Raw genomic sequence first — 22,605 nt, 5'->3', positions numbered from 1 at the left:
TCTGTTACACAGATCTATTCGAAGAAAAACTTTTAATAATAAAATCCTTTCCAGAATTTTCTTTTTTAATATAAATTCTGTGTGAAAAAGGAAAGCAATGCAGCTAGTTTGAAATGCCAGGTAAAATATAAATACAGACCTTGACCTTATGCTATATCTGGAAAGTATATTCACCAGTCTGTTGCTTGTATGGCATTTCCTAAGTGTCAGGAATTGGGGAGGAACAAAATATAGGGTGTTTTATCTATTTGCCTACATTTTTTCCTTTTCTTTCTTTTTGCTTCTTTATGGATGTTAGGATCAAACTAGCTCCTTTTCTTATTTACCGACCATTCTTACAGGTGGGACTAAAACAATGAAAGGCAAAGTGAAATGCTGGTAATAAAAGCACTAAGAAAAAGGTGGTTAGACATTGGTGAATAACCTTTTTTTTTTTTTTTTAGCTGACTTTGGGTGTATATAAAGTATACCTAACCATAAGAAAAGTGAATAATTATTCTCCTGCCTCAATTTTCCCCTCCATTTGGTTAACACACTTTTTAATCCTGGCTTGTTAATTTTTGTACATTTTTATTATTTCTCTGTTTTATGTATGTATGTATGTGTGTGTTTTTTTAGTGTAGATGTATTTAGAAGTATATAACAATCATGATTAAATTCTGTTAAATGATTAATTTTAAAACTTCTGGCCCAATATAAATTCATGATGTAAAATATTCATGCAATTTTGACATATATTGAGATGATTTTTCTGATTCACAATAGCAGGACTAGATATAAAAAAAAAGCTTATTACCTCTCATCTTCCCATATATCTGGGGATTCTTGTTATTGTGCATGAAAATGATAGGATACTAGTGGGAAGACTCAGAGATGTGCTCATCTGAAGATATTCTGTTCCAGTGCAGTAAGGAGGTGAATTGTGCTATCCCAACGTGTCAAGTTTTGATGGCTTCTCCCTGCTACTTTATGACAGTTTAATCTCTGAGTTATATTTTAGAGAATCACCTAATTTATTATTTATGATCTCCTTAAAGATTGATACATGAAAATTAAAAGCAGATAGCAGATATCTCTTTCAATAATCATTTATTCTAGCATATTTACTATTTTCTCAATGAACTAAAATATAATTTTTACATCTTTTATGGGATTAGCTGAGATAGACTTGCAAAAAATACTGTGCTCATTTAAAAAATTATGTGTTCTGTATGTCAAACAACATAGTATACTAAAACAGTTGAAATTCCTTTGCAGATTTTAGAAAGAAAGAACAGTGAAATAGAAGAATTGAAAACTTTATACAAAAAGAAACAAAATGAAACAGAGGAAACTATTAGAAAACTTGAAAATAAAGGTGAAGTTGTATCATTACATAAATCTTAATAATATTTCCATTTTATTTTAGTGGTTATACAAAGTGAGATTTTACCTCTGACCTTTGTAGTATGAGAGAGCAATCTTTACGTGGGGTTCCATCAGTGGATGTGTTTATGAGAACCTTCATATGAGTGGGGTAAAACTCTGTGTGTGTGTGATAGTGGTGGTTGGTTTGGGTAAGGAATTGGAAGCATCTGTCACTGTTACTTCCTCTTCTTAATTCTGCCTCCTTATTGGGCTGCTATAGGTCAGTCACAGAATTAGAATTTATTGATTTTAACAAAGAAGTCTAGGGAAATTATTCCTCTTGGCCTAATAAATTCATTACATTAAGTATCTAGAACACCCTGTTGTATATGCTAGTATAGTGATGGACAGAACAAACATTTAAAAAGTATTCCCCATTTACACTTCCATTAAGAAGGAAAAGAAAGCATGATCAAGTGTTAAATTGGCTGTGATTATAAGTCAGCATCTAAGGGCAACAGGCAGCCTTTAGAGAGAGTGTTGGAAACACTTTTGGGGAAAATAACTATAAAAAATTTTCAGGTGCTGTAATAGGAATGCTGATATTGTTAAGTTTTGGGAGGGATGCTGCAAAACCGTGTAGCTAGAGTGGATATCCTACACTTTAAAAGACAGATTGAAATAGATAAGATAGGTAGGTGCCTTGGCATGCTTTAAGCATGATCCTGAATTTCAGATTTACAAGTTTCAAGTTTATTCTGTAGATTCTGTGAAGGCAGAGAAGATTTTTGAGAGGTGAGTTTTAGCCTTAACTTTCAGGAGAGTAGACTTGTAACGGTGGGTGTGCCACCACGGTGAGGCCCAGTCCCAGTCCGTTGTAATAGTCAGAGGGAGAATAGAGGGAGAGGGAGAGAGAGCATTGCATTTACTAGAGGTCAAGGCTCTAACCCAGACCTGCTATTCAGTGTCTGCTGTGTGACATCAGGAATTCTCTGGACCTTGGCTTACTCATTATAAATGGTGAGGTTGGAATAAGTAATGCATCAAGTTTCTTCCAACTCAAAGAGTTTATGCTTTCACGCTTCTGTAATTTTGCATATAGGGTGATAAGGACCCAGAATATCTGAGTGATGGAAGTAGGTGTTCTGAGGATGGAACTGAAGAAGAAATTTTGAAGGATTTGGTGAATGATAAGATACAGGCAATGAGTAAGGGGAAAGGGGAGAGAGGGTTTTCATTTAGGTGTTCCCATATAGAATTTACTGGTTCTGTCACCAGCCACCAAACTTGAGTGTATTTGAGAGATCGTAATGCCCTTGAAATTTAGGATGGCAATTATATATATAAATTACCTAATGAAATAGGTATTTTTAGGTTTATTCACAGCCTTAAATGTTGGTTAGAAATTTGTTCAGGTTCTTTCTCCAAGTATCAATGGCTACAAAAATATTTTAAATTTATTTCTAGGTTTTTGTTTCTCAGCCTGATTTAAACCAGGCAATTTAAATATGCGAAAGGTTTAAAAATAATATTTTAAAGACTTTTTGAATTGCAAATAGATCTTAGTTTAATTTTGGGATTGTGAAGTAAAATGTTATAGATGCTAAAGACTAATATTAGATTCACTTGAATTCTTCTCTTTCTCCCATTAATTTGTGACAGAGTTGAGATGTAAGAGTGAAAGAAATTTCTATGTAAATGTTTATGAAAACTTTGCTATCGTTTTTTGAGGAACAATTGACATACATTATATTTGTTTCAGATGTAACACAGTGATTTGATATTTGTATTTATTGTGAAATGACTGCCACAATAAGTCCAGTTAACATCTGTTACCATTCATAGTTACAGAATTAAATTTTTTTTTTTATCCTCACCTGAAGACATTTTTGCATTTATCTTCAGATAGAGCAGGAGGGAGAAAGGGCGGAAGAGAGAGAGAGAAACATCCATGTCAGAGAGACACATCGAGTGGTTGCCACCCACACGACCCCAACCAGGGCCGGGTACAAACTGCAACTGAGGCATGTGCCCCCAGTGGGAACCGAACCTCGGTCTCTCTGGTCTGCGGGCCGATGCTCTAACCACTGAGCAAAACTGGCGAGGGCCAGAATTAAATTTTGGTGTCTTCAAGTAAGTGAATAAGAACACATTCAGCAAGCTAAGAAAATAATACATTTAAGCAAACATACAAACTGAATTTAGTTTACTGTCCAGATGACATGAGTATATTAAGCAAATTTTTGCTGAAATCAGTGACAGTTAAAATAATTTTTAAAAGATTTTATTTAAAATAAATTTTTAAATAGTGACTTATAAGGGAAATATTTTATATTATTTAAAGAAGATTTCATTTTAGTAACAAACAGCGGCAGTGATTTTCAAGTGCCTAGGAGCATGGATGTAGTGAAATGGCTGGCTCCCTACCTTACTCAGCACACTCTGAGCACTTGCCTGCGTGGCACTGTTGTGCTCTGTAGACGCAACACTGAGATAACTCTCCCCTCGGGAAACAGGCACGTGAACCATTATAACACACACTGCAATAGGTGATTTAATGGAGAAATATATGAGGTCCCTTGGGCATACAGAGGAGGTTCTTTCTGCCCTGTGGGATGAGGAGTCTGGTTGGTGAATGGTTCACAAAGAAGGTGATACTGGAATTGGGACTAGGAATTAGTAGGAGTTTTTCAACAAGGGACTGAAAGGCATTCCGGGTGGATAAATGATCATATTTAGGCAGTAATGTATGAGGTTTTGGCTTTTATCTTTTAGGTGAGGGGAATTTTTTTTTAAGTTCGGGAGTAACATTAATGAATTTGTACTGTAGAAAGGCCTTTTTAAAAGCAACAGAGGGCCCATTGGTGGAGAGGGATAATGAGGACAGGGCACTGTCAGAATGGTCCAGGGGGTGAGTGATGATGGGTTCCGCCAAGACTGTGGTGGAAATGGAGAAAAAGGGAGGAAAGAATAAGATACTTTATAAGAGAGAATTGTGAAGACTCGGTGAAAATAGAATTATCTAACCAGTACACTATATTTTTTTCTCATCAACCTCTTATGTGGTAGTTAGAATTGGTTTAACTATGTTTTTATCATTTTTGACAGTTCAGACCCTTATACGTGACTGTCAAGTTATCAGAGAGACTAAAGAAAACCAGATTGCAGAGCTTAAGAAGATATGTGAGCAAAGTGCAGAGTTTCTGAATAACGACTGGGAAAGAAAGGTAAGCTGCATATCATAAGATAGCAATCAGAAGCATAAAGGTGTACCTTCCAAGTCACATTTAATTATGACAATAATGGATGTTCACAGAATATACAGAAAGATATATTCACAGAATATATGGAAAGAAAATTAAAAATTTTAGATTTGGAATAGCTATTATTCATGTTTTGGTATATTTTCTTCTAGAAGTCTAATGATTCATAAAGTAGTTTGCATTTAGAAAACTTACTTTCGACTAATTCTTGAATTTAATTAATGTTCTGAATATTTTTGTCAGAGCCAATAGATTTCAAGAAAAATAAGCAGGAAAACAGAAATAGGATAATTTTTGGAAATTGAACTTCAAAATTTTTGGATTTAGGCCATTGCGTTATTTCTTTCCTAAAATTTTAGATAACATAATTACAGTATACTTGTTTTTGATGTAAACAAAATCAGTAGTGGATGGCTTATTCTAGGAGGAGCATTTAATTTAAGTGAGAAAAATATTTTCATATAATTTGGCAGTGCCAAGAGTATGTAATGAAAATACTCACTGCGAACGAGTTTTCCCTGGTCGTTTAGCGCTCTCCCTTAGGAGCCCTTCGCCTTAGGGATTAAATGGTACTTCCTTTGAGCTACTCTGTGGTAAGATCCTCAGTGAATTCATACTGAGACTCTCTCAATTAGTCCGGGTTGGAAAGACTTTGCTGACGACGGCAAGAGCCTTCCCAGCAGACTCGGTGTGAAGGGTGTGCTGGTGCCGCAGCTCCAGGATCCGTCCGGGAAGTGCTGCAGGTGGACTAGGGGGGGTTCCTTGGCTCGCCTCTAGTTTCACTTTGTTAATCGACATGGTTTTTCTCTTTCCCACATTTTGTTGCGTATTTTCTATGAATTTGTCATATATTTGTGCTTGCTGTGGGTATATTGTGTACACGGCAGGCCCCATTCCCTAGTTTCTTATTTTCCAGTTTAAGTTGTCAGGTATTTAAAAAATCTTCTGCTTTTTACTGTATACAGGGGTACATTCTATTCTTTCAGCTGGATTAGTAAGTCTTTCTGACAGTTACTCAAAAATTAGTGGATGTGAAAACATTGCAAACGTGGTGGGAGGTATTTTTGTGAAGTCCGGTTGCATGTCAGTCTAGGCAGAGATGAAGACCTGGTGCAGGCAGGGTAGGTACCAGCAATTAATAAGAGATGATAGATTTACTTTGTGATTTCTGCAGTCATTCATTAACAACTTATTAAGCATCTATATGGACAAAGAGATGTGATATTCCCTAGTAGAAATTTCCATCTTACACATCTCTCTTTAAATCCATTATCCAGCTACGTGTTTAAGATCGCTCCTCGATCTGAATTGCCATCATTCTCCCCAAACTCCGTCTTCTTCCTTTGTTACTAAAATAGTTTCCTCTGAGGATCCCCTTTATTTCCTCTCCCTCTGGTGTTGCTGTCTACCCAGCTACTCCTCGTTTTGCCTCACCTCTCACCTCTCATCACTTGCCAAGTTCTGTTCATTACACTTGTTTTGAATTACTCACCATTGTTCCTTCTCTGATTTTCGGGGACCATCGTCTGTTGCCTGGATATGCTGTAACTGGACTCTGCACACCCACCCCTTTAGTCCGTGACCCACGGTACAACCACGTGACGATCTTTCTGAAACACAGATCCGCTTGGCCTCGCCACCGGGTTGCAGTCACTGCGGTGCTTCCTGATTGCCCTCAGGGTGTCCCAAGCTCTTCCTGATCGAGCCCGTGACCTTCCAGCCTTGCCTTTTGTCAGCCCTGCCCTCCTCGGACGTTTGTCCTGGCTGTGCGGAGCTCTCCCCAGTGATCTGACTGTCCCGTGCTGCTTCTGATCCGGGGGTGTTTTAAAAACCGAGTTATGATTCATGCACCATACAATTTACCCTCTTAAAATGTACAAGTACAGTTGAATGGTTTTCATATAATCACAAAGTTGAGCAACCATCACCACTGTATAATTCTGGGACATTTCTGTCACTCCAGAAGAAACCTTATGCCCATTAGCAGTCACTTACCATTTCCTTTTCCTCCAGCCTCCTGCACCCATTACTCACTTTCTGTCTCAATAGTTTTGCTCATACAATCATGCATTATGGGGCATTTTGAAACTGGCTTCTTTGACTTACCACATTTTAAGTTTTACCCATGTTTTAGTATTAATTAGTAGGTCAGTTAGTATTATGGCCAAATAATATTCTATTGTATCCAGCAAATTCACCTTTTTGTGAATTTGAACTTCAGTCATTTCATGAATATTTGAGTTGATTCAATTTTTGGGTATCGTGAATAATTTTGCTATGACAGTTTGTGTACAGGTTGTGTTATGGGCACATGTTTTCATTAATCTTGGCTATTATATAGGGAAGAACACTGCCTTATTTTCCTTTACCCACACACTCAATACTTCTGACATCGGATATATTGGTTTTCCACACATTCAGTACTTCTCTTTTATTTATTTATTTATTTTTCTTTATTGATTTTAAAGAGAGAAGAAGGGAGAGGGAGAGAGAGATAGAAACATTAATGAGAGAGAACATCAATTGGCCGCCTTCTGCATGCCCTCCATTGGGAATTTAGCCCACAACCCAGTCATGACTGGGAATTGAACTGGCGACCTCTTGGTGCATGAGTTGATGCTCAACCACTGAGCCACACCAGCCAGGTTTCAGTAATTCTCTTTAACACATACTGGAAGTCCTATAATTCAGTTAAATCTTAACACTCTGTATTTATCTAGTGTTAGCGTCAAACCCCACAAATGAAGGGCTCAATCCCATAAGACTGGCTCCACTTCAGGTGTCAGTCGAAAGTCCCAGGTTGTTACCAGTACTTCTGATCAAGAGACTGTAAATAGGAGTTCCCACGCACCCTTCCTTGGGTTCTATGATTTGCTGGAGTGGCTTACAGACTTCAGGGAAACACTGTGTTTGCCATCTAACTGTAATGGCTGTGATGAAAGATGCAGAAGAGCAGCCAGGTGAAGAGACACAGATCAAGGTGTGTGGGAAGGAGCACCTCTCTCCCAGCACCTCCATGTGCTCACAGCCTGGAGCTCACCGAACCCTGTACTTTGGGGATTTTGTGGAGGCCCCATTACATAGCATGATTGATCATAAACTTAATCTTCAGCCCCTCTCCCCTATCCGGAGGAAGAGAGCTGGGGTGGGAACTTCAGTAGGCACATTGGCATGTGGAGTACACCTGAGAAAGCACTCTGTATTAATGGGCTACTAAACACAGTAGAGTTTTGACAGTCAGTAGGCATATGTCCTTGGACCTTTGAGAGACCATAAGTGTGAAGAAACCATTGCTACATAAATATAAACAAACTTCTAAGTGATTTACTCAGAGTGTGGAGTTACTATGCCCATCAGTTGACAGCTACAAACCAGCACTGAAATTTAGGTGCCATGAGCATGGCTACATTCATGTACCAGTGAAGTGACTGACTTTTGAACACTAGACATAACATCAGTTGAAAATGTGTATTTTGGCAAAGATACAAATAGAGCATAGCAGGGATTTTGAGGATCAATTACAAGTAGTCAAAACAGCCCATGCTAAATCTGTGAAACCTAAGGGTCTTCGGTGTGGCTCTTACTGAGACGTCCTCCCTCTTCTTGTGCAGCTGGGAGCTAGAGACGTTCTTGGGGTCCTGCCAGCAGTTGGCATAACCAGTGCTTACATTCTTCCGCTGGTTTCCACCATCTCTCAGGGTCCCTGTTCATTCAGTATCTTCTGTGTCAAACAGGAATCTGCAGCATATGTCATACCCGTTCTCTCTCCTGCTCATGAGTGGGAAACCACGTACATCTTTTAGACTTTACTGAGTGAACCTGGGGTTGGATGCAGAGGACAGGAGTTAGACTCAGAATTCCACTCCCATTCAGAGAAGCGAAGGAATGTCTACAAGGCCGCGAGTACAGAGTTCCAGTTCCCTTTGGAAGCTATACCTTAGTTACATAGATATTCAGAATACAGTCTTGGTGAAGAAAGACCTGTATACATAAGGACATACAGTATACAGTTTTATTTTATTTTATTGATTGATTTGAGAGAGAGAGAGGGAAACATCAGTTTGTTGTTCCACTTATTTATGAATTTACTGGTTGCTTTTTTTTTTTTTTTTTTTTTATCCTCACCTGAGGACATTTTTCCATTTTTTGTTCAGATAGAGTGGGGTGGGGGGATGGGGGGAGAAACATTGACGTGAAAGGGACACATCTAGTGGTCGCCACCCGCACGACCCAACCAGAGCCGGGAACAAACTGCAGCCAAGGTACGTGCCCCCAGTGGGAACCGAACCCGGGACTCTGGTCCGCAGGCCGATGCTCCAACTGCTGAGACAAACCAGCCAGGGCAGTGATTGCTTTTTGTATGTTCCCTAACTGGGGATCAAACAGGCAACCTTGGTGTATCGGGCCAATGCTCTAACCAGTTGAGCTCCCTGGCCAGGGCCTAGCAGACAGTCTTAAAGAATTCTTTCTTTATTTGATTTATAATGTTGTCTTTGTGTCCACTTTTGTGTACATTATGGAATGGATAAAAATAATTTCTTGTTGGGGGTAGGGTGAAGGAGAAATAATTTTTAACATTACTCTTGTGCAAAATGTCATGCAAATAATATGAAAATGCAGACAGTGAGATAATCAATAATATTGTAAAGATTTCTGTGTGATTTAGTGTTGTTTAGGTGGGACATTGTATTATTTGTTTATTTACTGTTGCTACCGGAGGTGTATAATTCTCTTTAATATTTGTTGAGCCATTAAAATCTCCAATTCAGGAAAATAAAGAAAAAAAATAATTTCTTTGTCATGCCCTTTATATGCTACCTTACTTTGAATGTTTATTTATGAGTTTTATATCTTTTGTTGTTTGGGACACCATATAAATAAATAGAGAAATATAGGAAAACATTTTTTCTGAATTGCAAACTAGTCTACTTTATAATCGTGATGAAGAGCCCGTCTTCCTTTCACTGTGTAGCTCCACAATGCCGTCGCCGAGATGGAGAAGGAGAAGTTTGAACTTCAGAAGCAGCACACTGAGAACATTCAGGACTTGCTGGAGGACACGAACACCCGTCTGAACAAGATGGAGGGTGACTACATGGCACAGACCCAGTGCACAGTGAGTCTTCTTTCTCTTCTCTTGGCATTTTGAGAAACTAACTCCCCCCTCTTGTTCTCCATGTCTCCCAGCTTTTCCGATGTGTGCAGTGACTAAGTAAGTGTGACACATGTGCCAGTGGACAGTCTCTTGAAGTAGCGTGGTTTTCACTCTGGATTGTTTGAGCCCCCCTTTATTTAATGCCCAGAAACCGTACAGATCTTTCTTCTCATTTTTTCACTGACTTTCAATCTAGAGATAATTTTTTCTCCCTCCCTCCCTCCCTTCCTTCCTTCCTTCCTTCCTTCCTTCCTTCCTTCCTTCCTTCCTTCCTTCCTTCCTTCCTCGCTCTCTCTCTCTCTTTCTCCCTCCCTCCCACCTCCCTCCCTTCTTTCGTTTTATTCTTTTTAACTAAAGACTTGAATGTTTTTCTGAAAATATGTAATACTAGTGTGAAGGCAGCGGGGAGGTAAGAGCGGTGTCTGTGACCACCTGAAGACAGATCTTGGTAGAGTCATCTTGACTGAAGGACTAGACACAGTTATCACACGGGTAACCCCCACGTTCCCTTCCTGTGAGGATGCGGAAGGAGGTGACCGTAGTACCCAGCAGGGACCAGGGAGGATGGAGGGTCCCTGAAGAGCCCTCACAGAGCTCCTAGGGGAGAGGAGAGGGCTGAATGTCAGCAGCCTCTTAGATGCTCAGCTGGCCCTAAAGCACACAGCCTGGAGAGGGAGGCTCGTGGCCTGCAGACCAGGACTCCCATCCAAGGCAAGTGCACCTCACCAGCCTTGTTCCTATCATATGATATGACTTCAGGATGGCAGGGCCTTGGGTCCCACGCATGAACCCAGTCCTCGTTGACCGTACACGGCCTACTCAGCCCTGCCTGGCTGGTCCAAGTGTGTCCTTGAGTTTAAAGCTGTGGAATTTGAACAAGAGTCAGTTACCCAGACAGATTTCAGAGATCCTTAGACCAGCTCTAGGGCCTGTCTCACAGGGTTAAAAAGTGGGAAGCCAGATCTGCAGTGAGACCTATCTTTGGATCTTGGTGGAGAACAAACTTTAGGAGCCGAGAGTGGGAGCGGGGACACTATTAGGAGGCTGTTGTAGTTGTCCAGGCAAGCGAGGTGGTGGCTTGGACCTGGATGTCCATCTAGAGGTCAGGACTGGCGAATGATGGTGCAGGTCAGAGAGATAGAGAAGGCTGAGCTAGATCAGGGTTATTGGGGAAAATAAAGAATTTATTTTCTGGATAATCAGTATAATGATGATATTTAAAGACATGGACAAAAGCCAAATTTATATCTGAAATACATTTTTGTCATCTCAACATCCTAAATTTTCACAAATGCGAATTAAATATATTAAGTAATTTAAAGTTGAAATTTCTGGAACATGTTGATTGCCTAAAATGCTTTTGCACTGTTATATATTATTAAACAATATTAAGAGGACAGTATTTTTCATAGTGGAATTTTTAATTTTTATGAATTTAGGATGTAAAAAAAGTGATACTTTGGAGCCAAGAGGTCACTGTTTAAAAAAACTTCAATCTATTTTTAATGAAAGTTGTATTTTAAGATTAGCATTCAGACCTTGTCATTAGATGAGAGTAAATACGGAGGAAAGTGGACAGCCTGTCAGCAGGACGAGTTCAGGAGCCATCACACTAGACAGCCCTGCAGAGCAGTTCCTGGTTTCATAGCTAAGCAAGGCAGAGTTCAAGGCCAGGCCGAAGATGAAAGAGGAGACTGACGCTGACGATTAGCTTCTCGGTTTTGTTTTTCTTCCAGGCTTTTTTCTTCTGTTGAGTCTTGTTTCAGTGCCGTTTGCTGTGAGCAGCTACAGGTACAGGTTATTAGATTTATGACTTTTGGTGTTGGTAGGGATTCTCTTGTGTGAAACTCGTATTTGAACATGTAAACACTGGATTTTTAAAACAATCTTAGAACTTATAAATATGAATTATAGCAGAATGACTAGACACTTGGGGAGGTGGAGGCTGCAAAACATCAGGCTCTCTCGGTCAGGGTTAGACGCGCCGAGTCTGTGGTGGCCTCGTCAGGACTTCTGGCTTTCTGAGCAGGTTCTTTATCTTTTTCTGTATCACGGGTCCCACAGGCAGTTTTGTGAAGTCTATTTAGTCCTTCCCAGAATAATGTTTTTTGTTTTGCTAATCCTCACCTGAGGATATTTTTTTCATTGATTTCTTAGAGAGAGTGGAAGGTAGGGAGGGATGCGGGGAGAGAAAGAGAATGAGAGAGAGAGAGAGAGAACCATCAATGTGAGAGAGACATTGATTGGCTGCCTCCTGCAATGCCCTGACCAGGGCCGGGGATCAAACTTGCAACCCATGAACGTGCCCTTGACTGGGAATCGAACCCATTACCCTTCTGTGTGTGAGCCAACACTCTAACCACTGAGGGTCACCGGCCAGGGTCAGAATAATATATATATATTTTTTTATCCTCACCCGAGGACATTTTTCCTTTTTTTTTTTGTTCAGATAGAATGGGGAGGGGGAGAGAGAGAGAGAGAAACATCGACGTGAAAGGGACACATCGAGTGGTTGCCACCCTCACGACCCAACCAGGGCTGGGGACAAACTGCAACCAAGGTACATGCCTTTAGCGGGAACCGAACCCGGGTCTCTCTGGACCGCAGGCCGACGCTCTACCACTGAGCCAAACTGGCCAGGGCCAGAATAATATTTTTAAATTTAATAAAATATATAAAATTACAAAGAAAAGAAATTATATTGAGTTACAGTTGTCAAAATGTTAATAAAAGTTGTGACAGAGCAATAGACATGCTTCTAAATGAATGCAGCGTACATCACGCCTCAGCGGTGGGCCTGTTCACTATTCTTGTAACCGATGAGTCGTGATGAGGGTAAACGCTGTCCACTGGAATGGACTATGCAAATATCTGCAATTTGTTAGGCACAGGTATTGCTAATGCTGCCTTGGTCTGTTGACTATATATTTATGACTGAAGGATGTGCTGCAGGTCAGTTAGGAGAGTGAAAATAAAGATAATCTCTCTTTTCCCATTCAAATTCCCCCCTTAGAAAGTATCAAAAGGCCTTAGGTACCTGAAATATTTTGTTAACCATTATTAACTATTATTTTTAGTACTGACATGAAGTAATCTATAGAGCAACTTATCTACTCTCTGATATAGCTAGAATTTCTCATTTTATAGTCATCGCCGGCATTTCTTCTCCCAATGTACAGTTATAAAGAAGAAACTCCTTAATAGCACCAGTCCATCATTTTGAATAGGATAACCATTTTATTTTTTTATTTTTTTTTTAATCCTCACCCGAGGACATTTTTCCATTTTTTTGTACAGATAGAGTGGGAGGGAGAGAGAGGAAGGGAGAGAGAGAGAAACATCGACGTGAAGGGACACATCGAGTGGCTGCCACCCGCACGACCAACCAGGGCCGGGGACAAACTGCAACCGAGGTACGCGCCCTTAGCGGGAACCGAACCCGGGTCTCTCCGGACCGCAGGCTGACGCTCTAACCGCTGAGCCAAACTGGCCAGGGCAGGATAACCATTTTAAAGATAGACTTTATTCTGTAGAATGGTTTTAGATTTACAGAAGAGATGAGAAGACAGTACAGAGGGTTCCTATACACTTAACCCCTGATTTCCCCTCTTAGAAGCATCTTGCACTATTTGGGTGCATTTGTTACAATAAATGGATTTATTCAGTTTCTTTAGTTTTTACTCAATGTCTGTTTTCTTTTCTAGTATCTCATGCAGGATACCATATTACATTTAGTGTTCATGCCTCCTTAGCCTGCCACAGTGTCTCAGCTTTCCCTTGTTTGCATGACCTTGACAATTTGAGGAGTTCTGGTCGGGTCAATTGCAGAATGCCCCTCTGTTGCATTTTGTTTCATGTTTTCTCATGGTTAGACTGGGTCTCTAGGTTGAGGCAGTAATATCACAAAGGTAAAGTGCTAAACTCATCACACCATATCAAGGGTACATTCTGTTAATGACTTATCACTGGTGATATTAACCTTGATCACCTGGCTGAAGTATTTGTTAGACTTTCCATTGTAAAGTTACTCCCTACTCGTCCGTGTTATCCTCTTCGGAAGGAAGATGATGTGTGCAGCCCATACTCAAGAAGTGGGGAGTTCTGCTTTCCATACTCAGGGGTGCAGTTTCTACATAAGTTATTTGGAGTTTTTCTATGTAGGAGATTTGTCTCTTTGCCCCCATTTATTAATTTATTCAATCATTTATCAGTATAGACTCATGGATATTTTTTGTTTTATACTTTGGGTTATAATCCAATACTACTTTATTTTGCTGCCTAAATTGTTCCACCTTTGGCCATTGAGAACTCTTTTGTTGGGCTCCTGTATCCCTTTTGACATACTCCCATCAATGTGGATCATATGGAGAATGGTATTAGAGACTAAGATCTCTGTGGTAGGTATACCCATTACTGCTGGGGTAGCATATTTTTATGCCCTCTCACCTGACAAAGCAAGGGAGTATATGTATTACTAACCTGTGTATCTATGCATATCTACAAACAGTTCTCTATATATAACCATCTATATCTACTTTAATCTGAACATAATTTCTTACTGATGTCTGTAACTCTAATCCATTACCACATGGATTATTCTAGCCTTCTCCCTTTGCATATATGTAAATTCTCAATCCAACAGTGGAAACTTGGTTTCCAACCCCTTCCATCCATTTATTAATTCATCAGTTCCAGTGTACGTGCATACTGTTATCAGAGCTGTTCATCCATACTCCCGTGGGAACCAGCTTTGTCAACGAGAGTACAGTGCTTCTTGCAGTTCCTTTTGCCTTTGGCCTTCGAGACTCCGTTCATTTCCAAACTGCTGAGGCCGTCACCTTTCGCACCCTTCCATTCAGCGAGGTTTCTTCATGTATTTTTGACATAATTGGATTCTCTTGTCACAGTCTGCATTTTTTCCTGGGATCCCCCAAACTCCTAAATGTTTTTTTTTAAATAAGGTTCATTTTTTTTAGGCTTTAAAATTCCATGGGTCTTGCCAGGCCAGAGTGGCTCAGTTGGTTGAGCACTGTCCTGTGCACTGAGAGGTTGCCAGTTCCATTCCTGCTCAGGGCACATACCTGGCTTGCAGGTTTGATCCTAGATTGAGGCACTGATGGAAGGCAACTGATTGATGCTTCTGTCGCACACTGATACTTCTCTCTTCCTCCCTCTCCCTCTCTCCATGTCTTTGGGTGAGAATTTTAAAAAAATTCCGTGGGTTTTGACAAATATATCTTGTCATATATTCATGATTATAGTATCATATATAATACTTTCACTTTCCTAAAAATCACCAGTGCGTCATTCTGTTTATCCTTTGTCCCTCTCCCTAGAATTCCTGGCAACCACAAATCTTTTGTACTAACTGTGTAGTTTTGTATTTTCTAAAATGTCATATAATTGAAATCTCACAGTACGTAGCCTTTTCAGACTGGATTCTTTCATTAAGAAATTATACATTTAAGATTTTTCCATGTCTTCTGTGGCTTGATAACTCATTTCTTTTTTTTTTTTAATTTTTTTTATCCTCATCCAAGGACACTTTTGCATTTATCTTCAAAATAAATAGATAGAGAGGGAGGGAGAGAGGGAGAAAGATAGAGAGAGAGAAAGAAACATTGATGTGAGAGAGAGACATCAACTGGTTGCCACCCATACAACCCCAACTGGAGCCAGGGATGAACCGCAACTGGATAACTCATTTCTTTTTATTGCTGAATAATATTCAGTTATATTGATATACCATAATTTGTTTATCCATTTACCTATTGAAGAGTACATCTTGGTTGTGTGCAGTTTTTTTTGCAGCTATGGATAAAGCTATTCTAAACCTTTATTTGTAGGTTTTGTATGGTTCTTTTTCTTTTTTTTTTTTTATCCTCACCCGAGGACATTTTTCCATTCTTTGTTCAGGTAGAGTGGGAGGGAGAGAGAGGAACAGAGAGAGAGAGAGAGAAACATCGATGTGAAAGGAACATATCGAGTGGCTGCCACCCGCACAACCCACCAGGGCTGGGGACAAACTGCAACCGAGGTACGCGCCCTTAGCGGGAACCGAACCCGGGTCTCTCAGGACCGCAGGCTGACGCTCTAACCGCTGAGCCAAACCGGCCAGGGCACATGGATATTTTTCTTTTCTTTTTTTCTTTATTGATTTTAGAGAGAGAGGAAAGGAGAGGGAGAGAGAGATGGAAACATTGATGAGAGAGAGAACATTGATCGGCCGCCTCCTGCATGCTCCCTACAGGGGATTTGGCATACAACCTGGACATGTGTCCTGATTGGGAATCAAACCGGCAACCTTTTAGTGCATGGGTTGATACTCAACCACTGAGCCACACCAGCCAGGGATGGATAAGTTTTTCTAATCATTTGTGACTCAGAAATTTTATTATGGGAAGTACAACCAAAATAAATAAGTACATGTATGTAGCATAAAACATGTATGAAACTGTTCATAGCAACATTATTTTTAACAGTCAAACACTGAAAACAACCCATGAGTAAAAGTGATAAATTATTTCAGGTTACTTGCACAATGGAATACTGTAATAGCCTTGAAAAAGTTTAAACTGCTAAATGCCTGATGTGGATGAATGTTACAGACACATAATATGCATGATGAACCTGACCCAAAAGAGTTTATACTCTGACAGAAAGTTCAACAAAAGGCAAAGTTAATATTTTGTATTAGAAGTCAGAATAGTGGTTACCTTTGTTTGTAAGATGACCAATCAGGCTTAGAGCGGCTGGTGATGTTTTACATCTTATAGTGACTCATGGGTGTTTTCAATTTGTAAAAAGTTATCAAAATATATAGTGAAGATTTGTGCATCTTTTTGTATATATGTCATATTTCAAGAGGAAGTTTATAAAATAAGATAAAATGTGTTGTTCCTGCCCTGGCAGGTTTGGCTCAGCAATTGGAGCGTTGGCCCATGGACTAGAATCATGGGTTCGATTCCAGTCAAGGGCATGTACCTTGGTTGTGGTTCATCCCTGGCCCTGGTTGGGGTCGTGTGGGAGGCAACCAGTCGACGTGTCTCTCTCTCATCGATATTTCTCTATGTCTCTCCCTCTTCCTCACTCCCCCCTCTCTCTGTCTAAAAATAAATGGGAAAATATCCTTGGGTGAGGATTAAAAGAAATTGTGTTGTTCCTTTTGCTATAGAAGTTGAACTTTGGATTCTAAATAGCTGTCAAATACTAACCCTTTTTAATTTTTGACTCTTACAGGATTTCAGTTTGTATATAAAACTTCTACATTTCTTATTCGGTCTGTTGGTTGTATAACTGAAGGCCCATTGGATATTTTACAATTTCCTAATACTTGTTGAAAATAATGTCTATATTTTCTATCAAAATAATACCCTTTTCTAAACTTTCTCTTAGTTCTCAATGTGCCAATTCTCTTGGCATATCAGATTTTGAATCTGAAAGATGTATGATGTTTGCCACTTCTCATCTCCATCATGTAGTATTTTACTTAATCATATTACTTACTTCTCTGAGAGTTTTCTTGGGTCTCTCTTTCCCTTCTGTTTCCACAGCTACCACTTGAGTCCAGGCCATTGTCGCCACATTCCGGGACTCTTCCGGGAACCTGCTGGTAGCCCTCCCTGTCTCCTCTGTTCCATCGCTCGTAACTGCTATTTGTCCCATTTTCCCATGCCCGAGAGCTTGAGTTACAAATCTAATGCCTATTATAACTACTGCTTACAAGCCATGTCCACTCAAGAACTCCAGTCTAGTCTTCCGAGTGCTACCTTTCAGTTCGCAATGTGGGGACGTGGTCTCTGTACCCAAGGTAATGTTTGTCATCAGCTGACAGTCACTGTTCCTTCTCTAATCTCTTGCTCTCCCCTTCTACACTGTCACTTACAGCCTGGAAGAGCGTTCTCCATCAGCATCTTTTTTTTCTGAATAACTCTATTTTCCCCATTTTGAGGCCTCCACTATTTTTTATCTCCTCAGTTCTTTGTATTCAGTTTAAAAAAGATTATTTTGGCCAAATATTGTTGTTGTCCTTAAAGTACTTCATATATGTCTATAGGCTTTCTAAATTTTTAAAATTTCCTTAGTGCTTACTTTGTTTTGTGTAAGATACAATGAGGGTTAAGAAAATGCTTTAAAAATAAATAATAAAAATAAGTAATAAAATGAATAACTGTCATCATATATTTGCTTCATGAATGAGAAAGTTGTATCAGTATATATTAAAGTGCTTGTTCAGTAAATATAGATCTCCATGTTGAGGACTATTGATGTCATGGATTATATTAGTTGATTTTTGAATGTTGAACCAGCTTTGTATTCCTGGGCGAGCTGTTCTTTTTATTTATCTCATTGCTGAAGTAACCGGGCGTGCTCTCTTCGTACCTGTACGATGCCAGGGTCCCTTTTCCAGACAGGTGCTCTAACCAGCGAACCACGGAGCCAGCACTAGAATCCCTTTTCTAATTACACTTACCGGAAGTGTAATTTTAAAATGAAAATTAGTTGATCATTTTGTAATGTATATAACATAACGAGTCACTGTAATATATACCTGAAATAAATAAGATAGTGTATGCCAATTATACTTAAAAAAAAATCATTATCCTTTTAGCTAATGCTTGCTGACCCTAATTTTAGATGGAATACATAGTCATAAACACATTTATTTAGTTCTATAAAGATGAAAAATTCAAAATAACAAATATCAAATAGGGAATTATTTATTATGTGACAATTATGAAGACTGGAAAATAGAAGTGCTTTTTAAATAAAATGATAAGTAAAGAATAAAACAAATGAAAATTTATTCACTAATTGAAACTAATAAAATATTCCTATACACTTATGTGATAATACACGTATCACATATGTCATAACCCCTGTATTAAAATAATCGGATTGTGAATTTTCTTTTTTTAAAAAATTGGTTTTAGAGAGAGAGGAAGGGAGACAGCTCGAGAGAGAAGCATTGATGTGAGAGAGAAACATCAATTAATTGCTTTCCATACTATCCCTGACTGGGTATTGAACTTGCAACTAGGTATGTGCCCTGACCAGGAGTCAAACCCACAACCTTTTGGTGTATGGGATGACACTCCAACTAACTTAGCCACCTGGTCAGAGCATGCATTTTCTTTTAAAAATGTTACTATATTGCTTTTATAATTTTTAAAGGTTTATAAAACTTCAAATGAAGAGCGAAAACACTCACCTAATAATATACATTTCTTAAGTTGTATAAAGAAAATATAACCTTCCTGATAGGGACTTCAGTAAATAATTGTTGAATGACTGAATGAATTAACGGATGGATGGATGGATGGATGGATGGATGACTAAAAGCATATAAACATGATGATCTTTCTTTTATGGCAGAAAGCATTTTTTTAAAGACTTGGTTAATTTAGAGGCTGGTTTAATTTTTTTTTTTTTTATCCTCACCAGAGGACATTTTCCCATTTTTTTGTTCAGGTAGAGTGGGAGGGAGAGAGAGGAACAGAGAGAGAGAGAAACATCGATGTGAAAGGAACACATCGAGTGGCTGCCACCCGCACGACCGACCAGGGCCAGGGACAAACTGCAACCGAAGTACGTGCCCTTAGCGGGAACCGAACCCGGGTCTCTCAGGACCACAGGTCGACGCTCTAACCGCTGAGCCAAACCGGCCAGGGCTGGTTTAATTTTTTATATGGTTATGATACATTTGTTTTCTGTATTCTTATCTCTGATAGGGTATATATTTTCTTCAGGGTACTTAATGATACTGAAGAGTTACAAATTCATTTGGAGGCTTTTTTAACAAGGATCTATTCTTTTAGAACCAGATGGTCAAAGAACTGGAGGCCCGTGTCCAGCAGCTGACTGGAGAAGCAGAGAACAGTAATTTACAGAAGCAGAAATTAATTCAAGAAAAATTGGAACTTGAGAGATGTTACCAGATAACATGTAGTGAGTTACAAGAAGTAAAGGCAAGGTATTGTCTGAAGTCAGATATCTCTCAGGTGTAGCTGTAAAGTACTGATATTAACTCTGTAAAGTATCTGCCACAATTAATCACACCTTGGACCTTAAACTTGGGAGGGTTCCAACGTAAATACTGCCATTTATTTATTTTAAAATTTTATTTAATTTTTTAAGTCTAACATAAGAAGCATAATGCTTTTAAAAAGTTGATAAAATGTAGATAATTATTTGATATGTTGAAAGATAATGCATTTGAATTTGGTTGACTAAAAAATTCCATTCTAGGAATTGATTTGAAATATATTGGGAGTATATTTTATTCTCTTACTGCTTTTAGGCGCAATACCCTGCATAAAGAGAAAGATCACCTTATAAATGATTATGAGCAAAACATGAAACTATTACAAACCAAACATGATGCTGATATGAACCTTCTGAAAAAGGAACATGCCCTTTCAGCTTCTAAGGTATTATATATGTACTGGTATATATACATACAAAGTAATTTACTTTACATATGTATAACATATAAAGTACTTATTTACTTCACTCAGCTTATAGCCATAGGTGGCCATCTAGAAACTATTTGGCCTTGGAAATTAATCTCTCCTTTGCTTTATTCTTGAAATAACTGAAGTAATTTGTTTGGCATTTAAAATACAAAATGTCTAATGTATAAGATGACATAAATATTTAATAAACTGAGTTCTGCCATAATAAATTAACCCTTGTACCAAAGTTTTTAAAAATGAAACAAAAATCTGAAATGTTTAGTTGTGCTAATAATATATTTTTAAGGTGATGCTATGCATTATCATTATCATTATTATTATTATTATTTTGAAATCTTGGTTATGCTTAGTTTTCCTGTCATACTATGCACATGTGTGAGCCCCCAGACACCCCACTGGCACTCACACACTTTGTGTCCGAGAATTGACACTTTCTGGAAAGAGAATCCCAGAGCTACAGTTCTCGGGTAGTCAATTATGTGGTATTTCATGAATTAAATGTTCCAGTGGATTTGGTTTTAAAATTAAAATGTCAAAAGATTTCTGTAAAACCAATGATTTCTTCATTACTATTATATTTACATAATTTTAAATACTAAACAGAACTTAATACATATTTTTACTTTAAAAGATGAATTTTTTGCCCTACCCAGTTGTGGTCAGCAGTTAGAGCATTGGACCCATGGACCAATGAGTCACGGGTTCGATTCCAGCCAAGGGCACCTACCTCTGTTGCGGTTCGTCCCTGGCTCTGGTCGGGTCATACAGGAGGCAGCCAGTCGATGTGTCCCTCTCACCTCGATGTTTCTCTCTCTCTCTTTCCCTCTCTCTCCTTTCCTCCCACCCACTCTATCTGAAGATAAATGGAAAAATATCCTTGGGTGAGGATTAAAAAAAAAACAATGATAAATTTTTTTACTTTTTTTTTTAAGCCTCACCTGAGGACATTTTTGCATTTATCTTCAGAAAGAGCAGAAGGAGGGGGGAGAGAAAAACATCGATGTGAGAGAGACACATCGAGTGTCTGCCACCCACACGACCCCAACCAGGGCCGGGGACAAACTGCAACCGAGGTACATGCTCTTAGCGGGAACCGAACCTGGGTCTCTCTGGTCTACGGGCTGACGCTCTAACTGCTGAGCCAAACCGGCCAGAGCTAAATTTTTTTTTTTTTAATCCTCACCTGAGGACATTTTTCCATTTTTTGTTCAGGTAGAGTGGGAGGGAGAGAGAGGAACAGAGAGAGAGAGAGAAACATCGACGTGAAGGGACACATCGAGTGGCTTCCACCCGCACAACCGACCAGGGCTGGGGACAAACTGCAACCGAGGTACATGCCCTTAGCGGGAACCGAACCCGGGTCTCTCAGGACCACAGGCCGACGCTCTAACCGCTGAACCAAACCGGCCAGGGCCAGAGCTAAATTTTTTTACTTAAAAAAAAAATCATTTTAAATTCAGATGTACAGATCATTTTAATTTTGATTGAACCCTCAGAGGGAAAAAGGTATATTTATTCAACCAGAAATTGTAAAATGGTACAAAAATCAATATTATTTTTTTTATTATTATTCTTGAAATCCTTCTAGACATCTGGTATGATTAAAGAACTAGAACAGAATATCTGTCAACTAAAACAGCGGTTACAGGATTCAGAACTTCAAAGAAAGCAACAACTAAAGGTGAGTCTTGTATTTTTTCACAGAATAACGGTGGGTAAACTCTCCTGTTTTGCCCTGGCCAGTTTGGCTCAGTGGTTAGAGTGTCGGCCTGCGGTCCGGAGAGACCCGGGTTCGGTTCCCGCTAAGGGCACGTACCTTGGTTGCGGTTTGTCCCCAGCCCTGGTTGGGTCGTGTGGGTGGCAACCACTCGATGTGTCGCTTTCATGTCGATGTTTCTCTCTCTCTCTCTCCCTCTCACTCTATCTGAACAAAATATCGAAAAATGTCCTCGGGTGAGGATAAACTCTCCTGTTTTTTTCATGTTTTATATGTACAGATAAGAGTAAAAAACCCTTACACATGTAAGTAGCCAGTCTTTAATTGCACTGTCATTTTTCTTCTTATTTATTTTTAACAAAAGTAGATGCTAATGGGATATAGAGTAAAGAATAATAATTTTAACTTGAATAATTTTTCTTTACCTGAGGACATTTTTGCATTTATCTTCAGATAGAGCAGGAGGGAGAGTGGGAGGAAGAGAGAGAGAGAGAAACATTGATGTGAGAGAGACACATTGAGTGGTTGCCACCCACATGACCCAACCAGGGCCGGGGACAAACTGCAACCGAGGTATGTGCCCTTAGCGGGAACCAAACCCAGGACTCTCTGGTCTGTGGGCTGACGTTATAACCGCTGAGCCAAATT

General features: G+C 39.3%; 1 protein-coding gene across 5 annotated transcripts in view; it reads left to right on the top strand.

Annotated features, from left to right (window-relative positions):
* The window catches only part of CEP112 (centrosomal protein 112), a 341,295-nt gene that overhangs the window by 58,008 nt on the left and 260,682 nt on the right, over positions 1-22,605 (top strand). For all 5 annotated transcript variants that reach the window (XM_036269316.1, XM_036269315.1, XM_036269313.1 and 2 more), the window contains 6 exons: positions 1,258-1,357; positions 4,456-4,574; positions 9,583-9,726; positions 19,584-19,738; positions 20,066-20,195; positions 21,829-21,921. In XM_036269316.1, coding sequence (XP_036125209.1) covers positions 1,258-1,357; positions 4,456-4,574; positions 9,583-9,726; positions 19,584-19,738; positions 20,066-20,195; positions 21,829-21,921 — 741 coding nt within the window. The remainder of the gene's footprint in view (positions 1-1,257; positions 1,358-4,455; positions 4,575-9,582; positions 9,727-19,583; positions 19,739-20,065; positions 20,196-21,828; positions 21,922-22,605) is intronic.

This window comes from Molossus molossus, unplaced genomic scaffold, assembly GCF_014108415.1.
Source record: "Molossus molossus isolate mMolMol1 unplaced genomic scaffold, mMolMol1.p scaffold_m16_p_19, whole genome shotgun sequence".
Taxonomy (NCBI): Eukaryota; Metazoa; Chordata; class Mammalia; order Chiroptera; family Molossidae; genus Molossus; species Molossus molossus.
The sequence above is the reverse complement of the archived record's forward strand: the minus strand, read 5'-3'. Positions and strand labels throughout refer to the sequence as shown.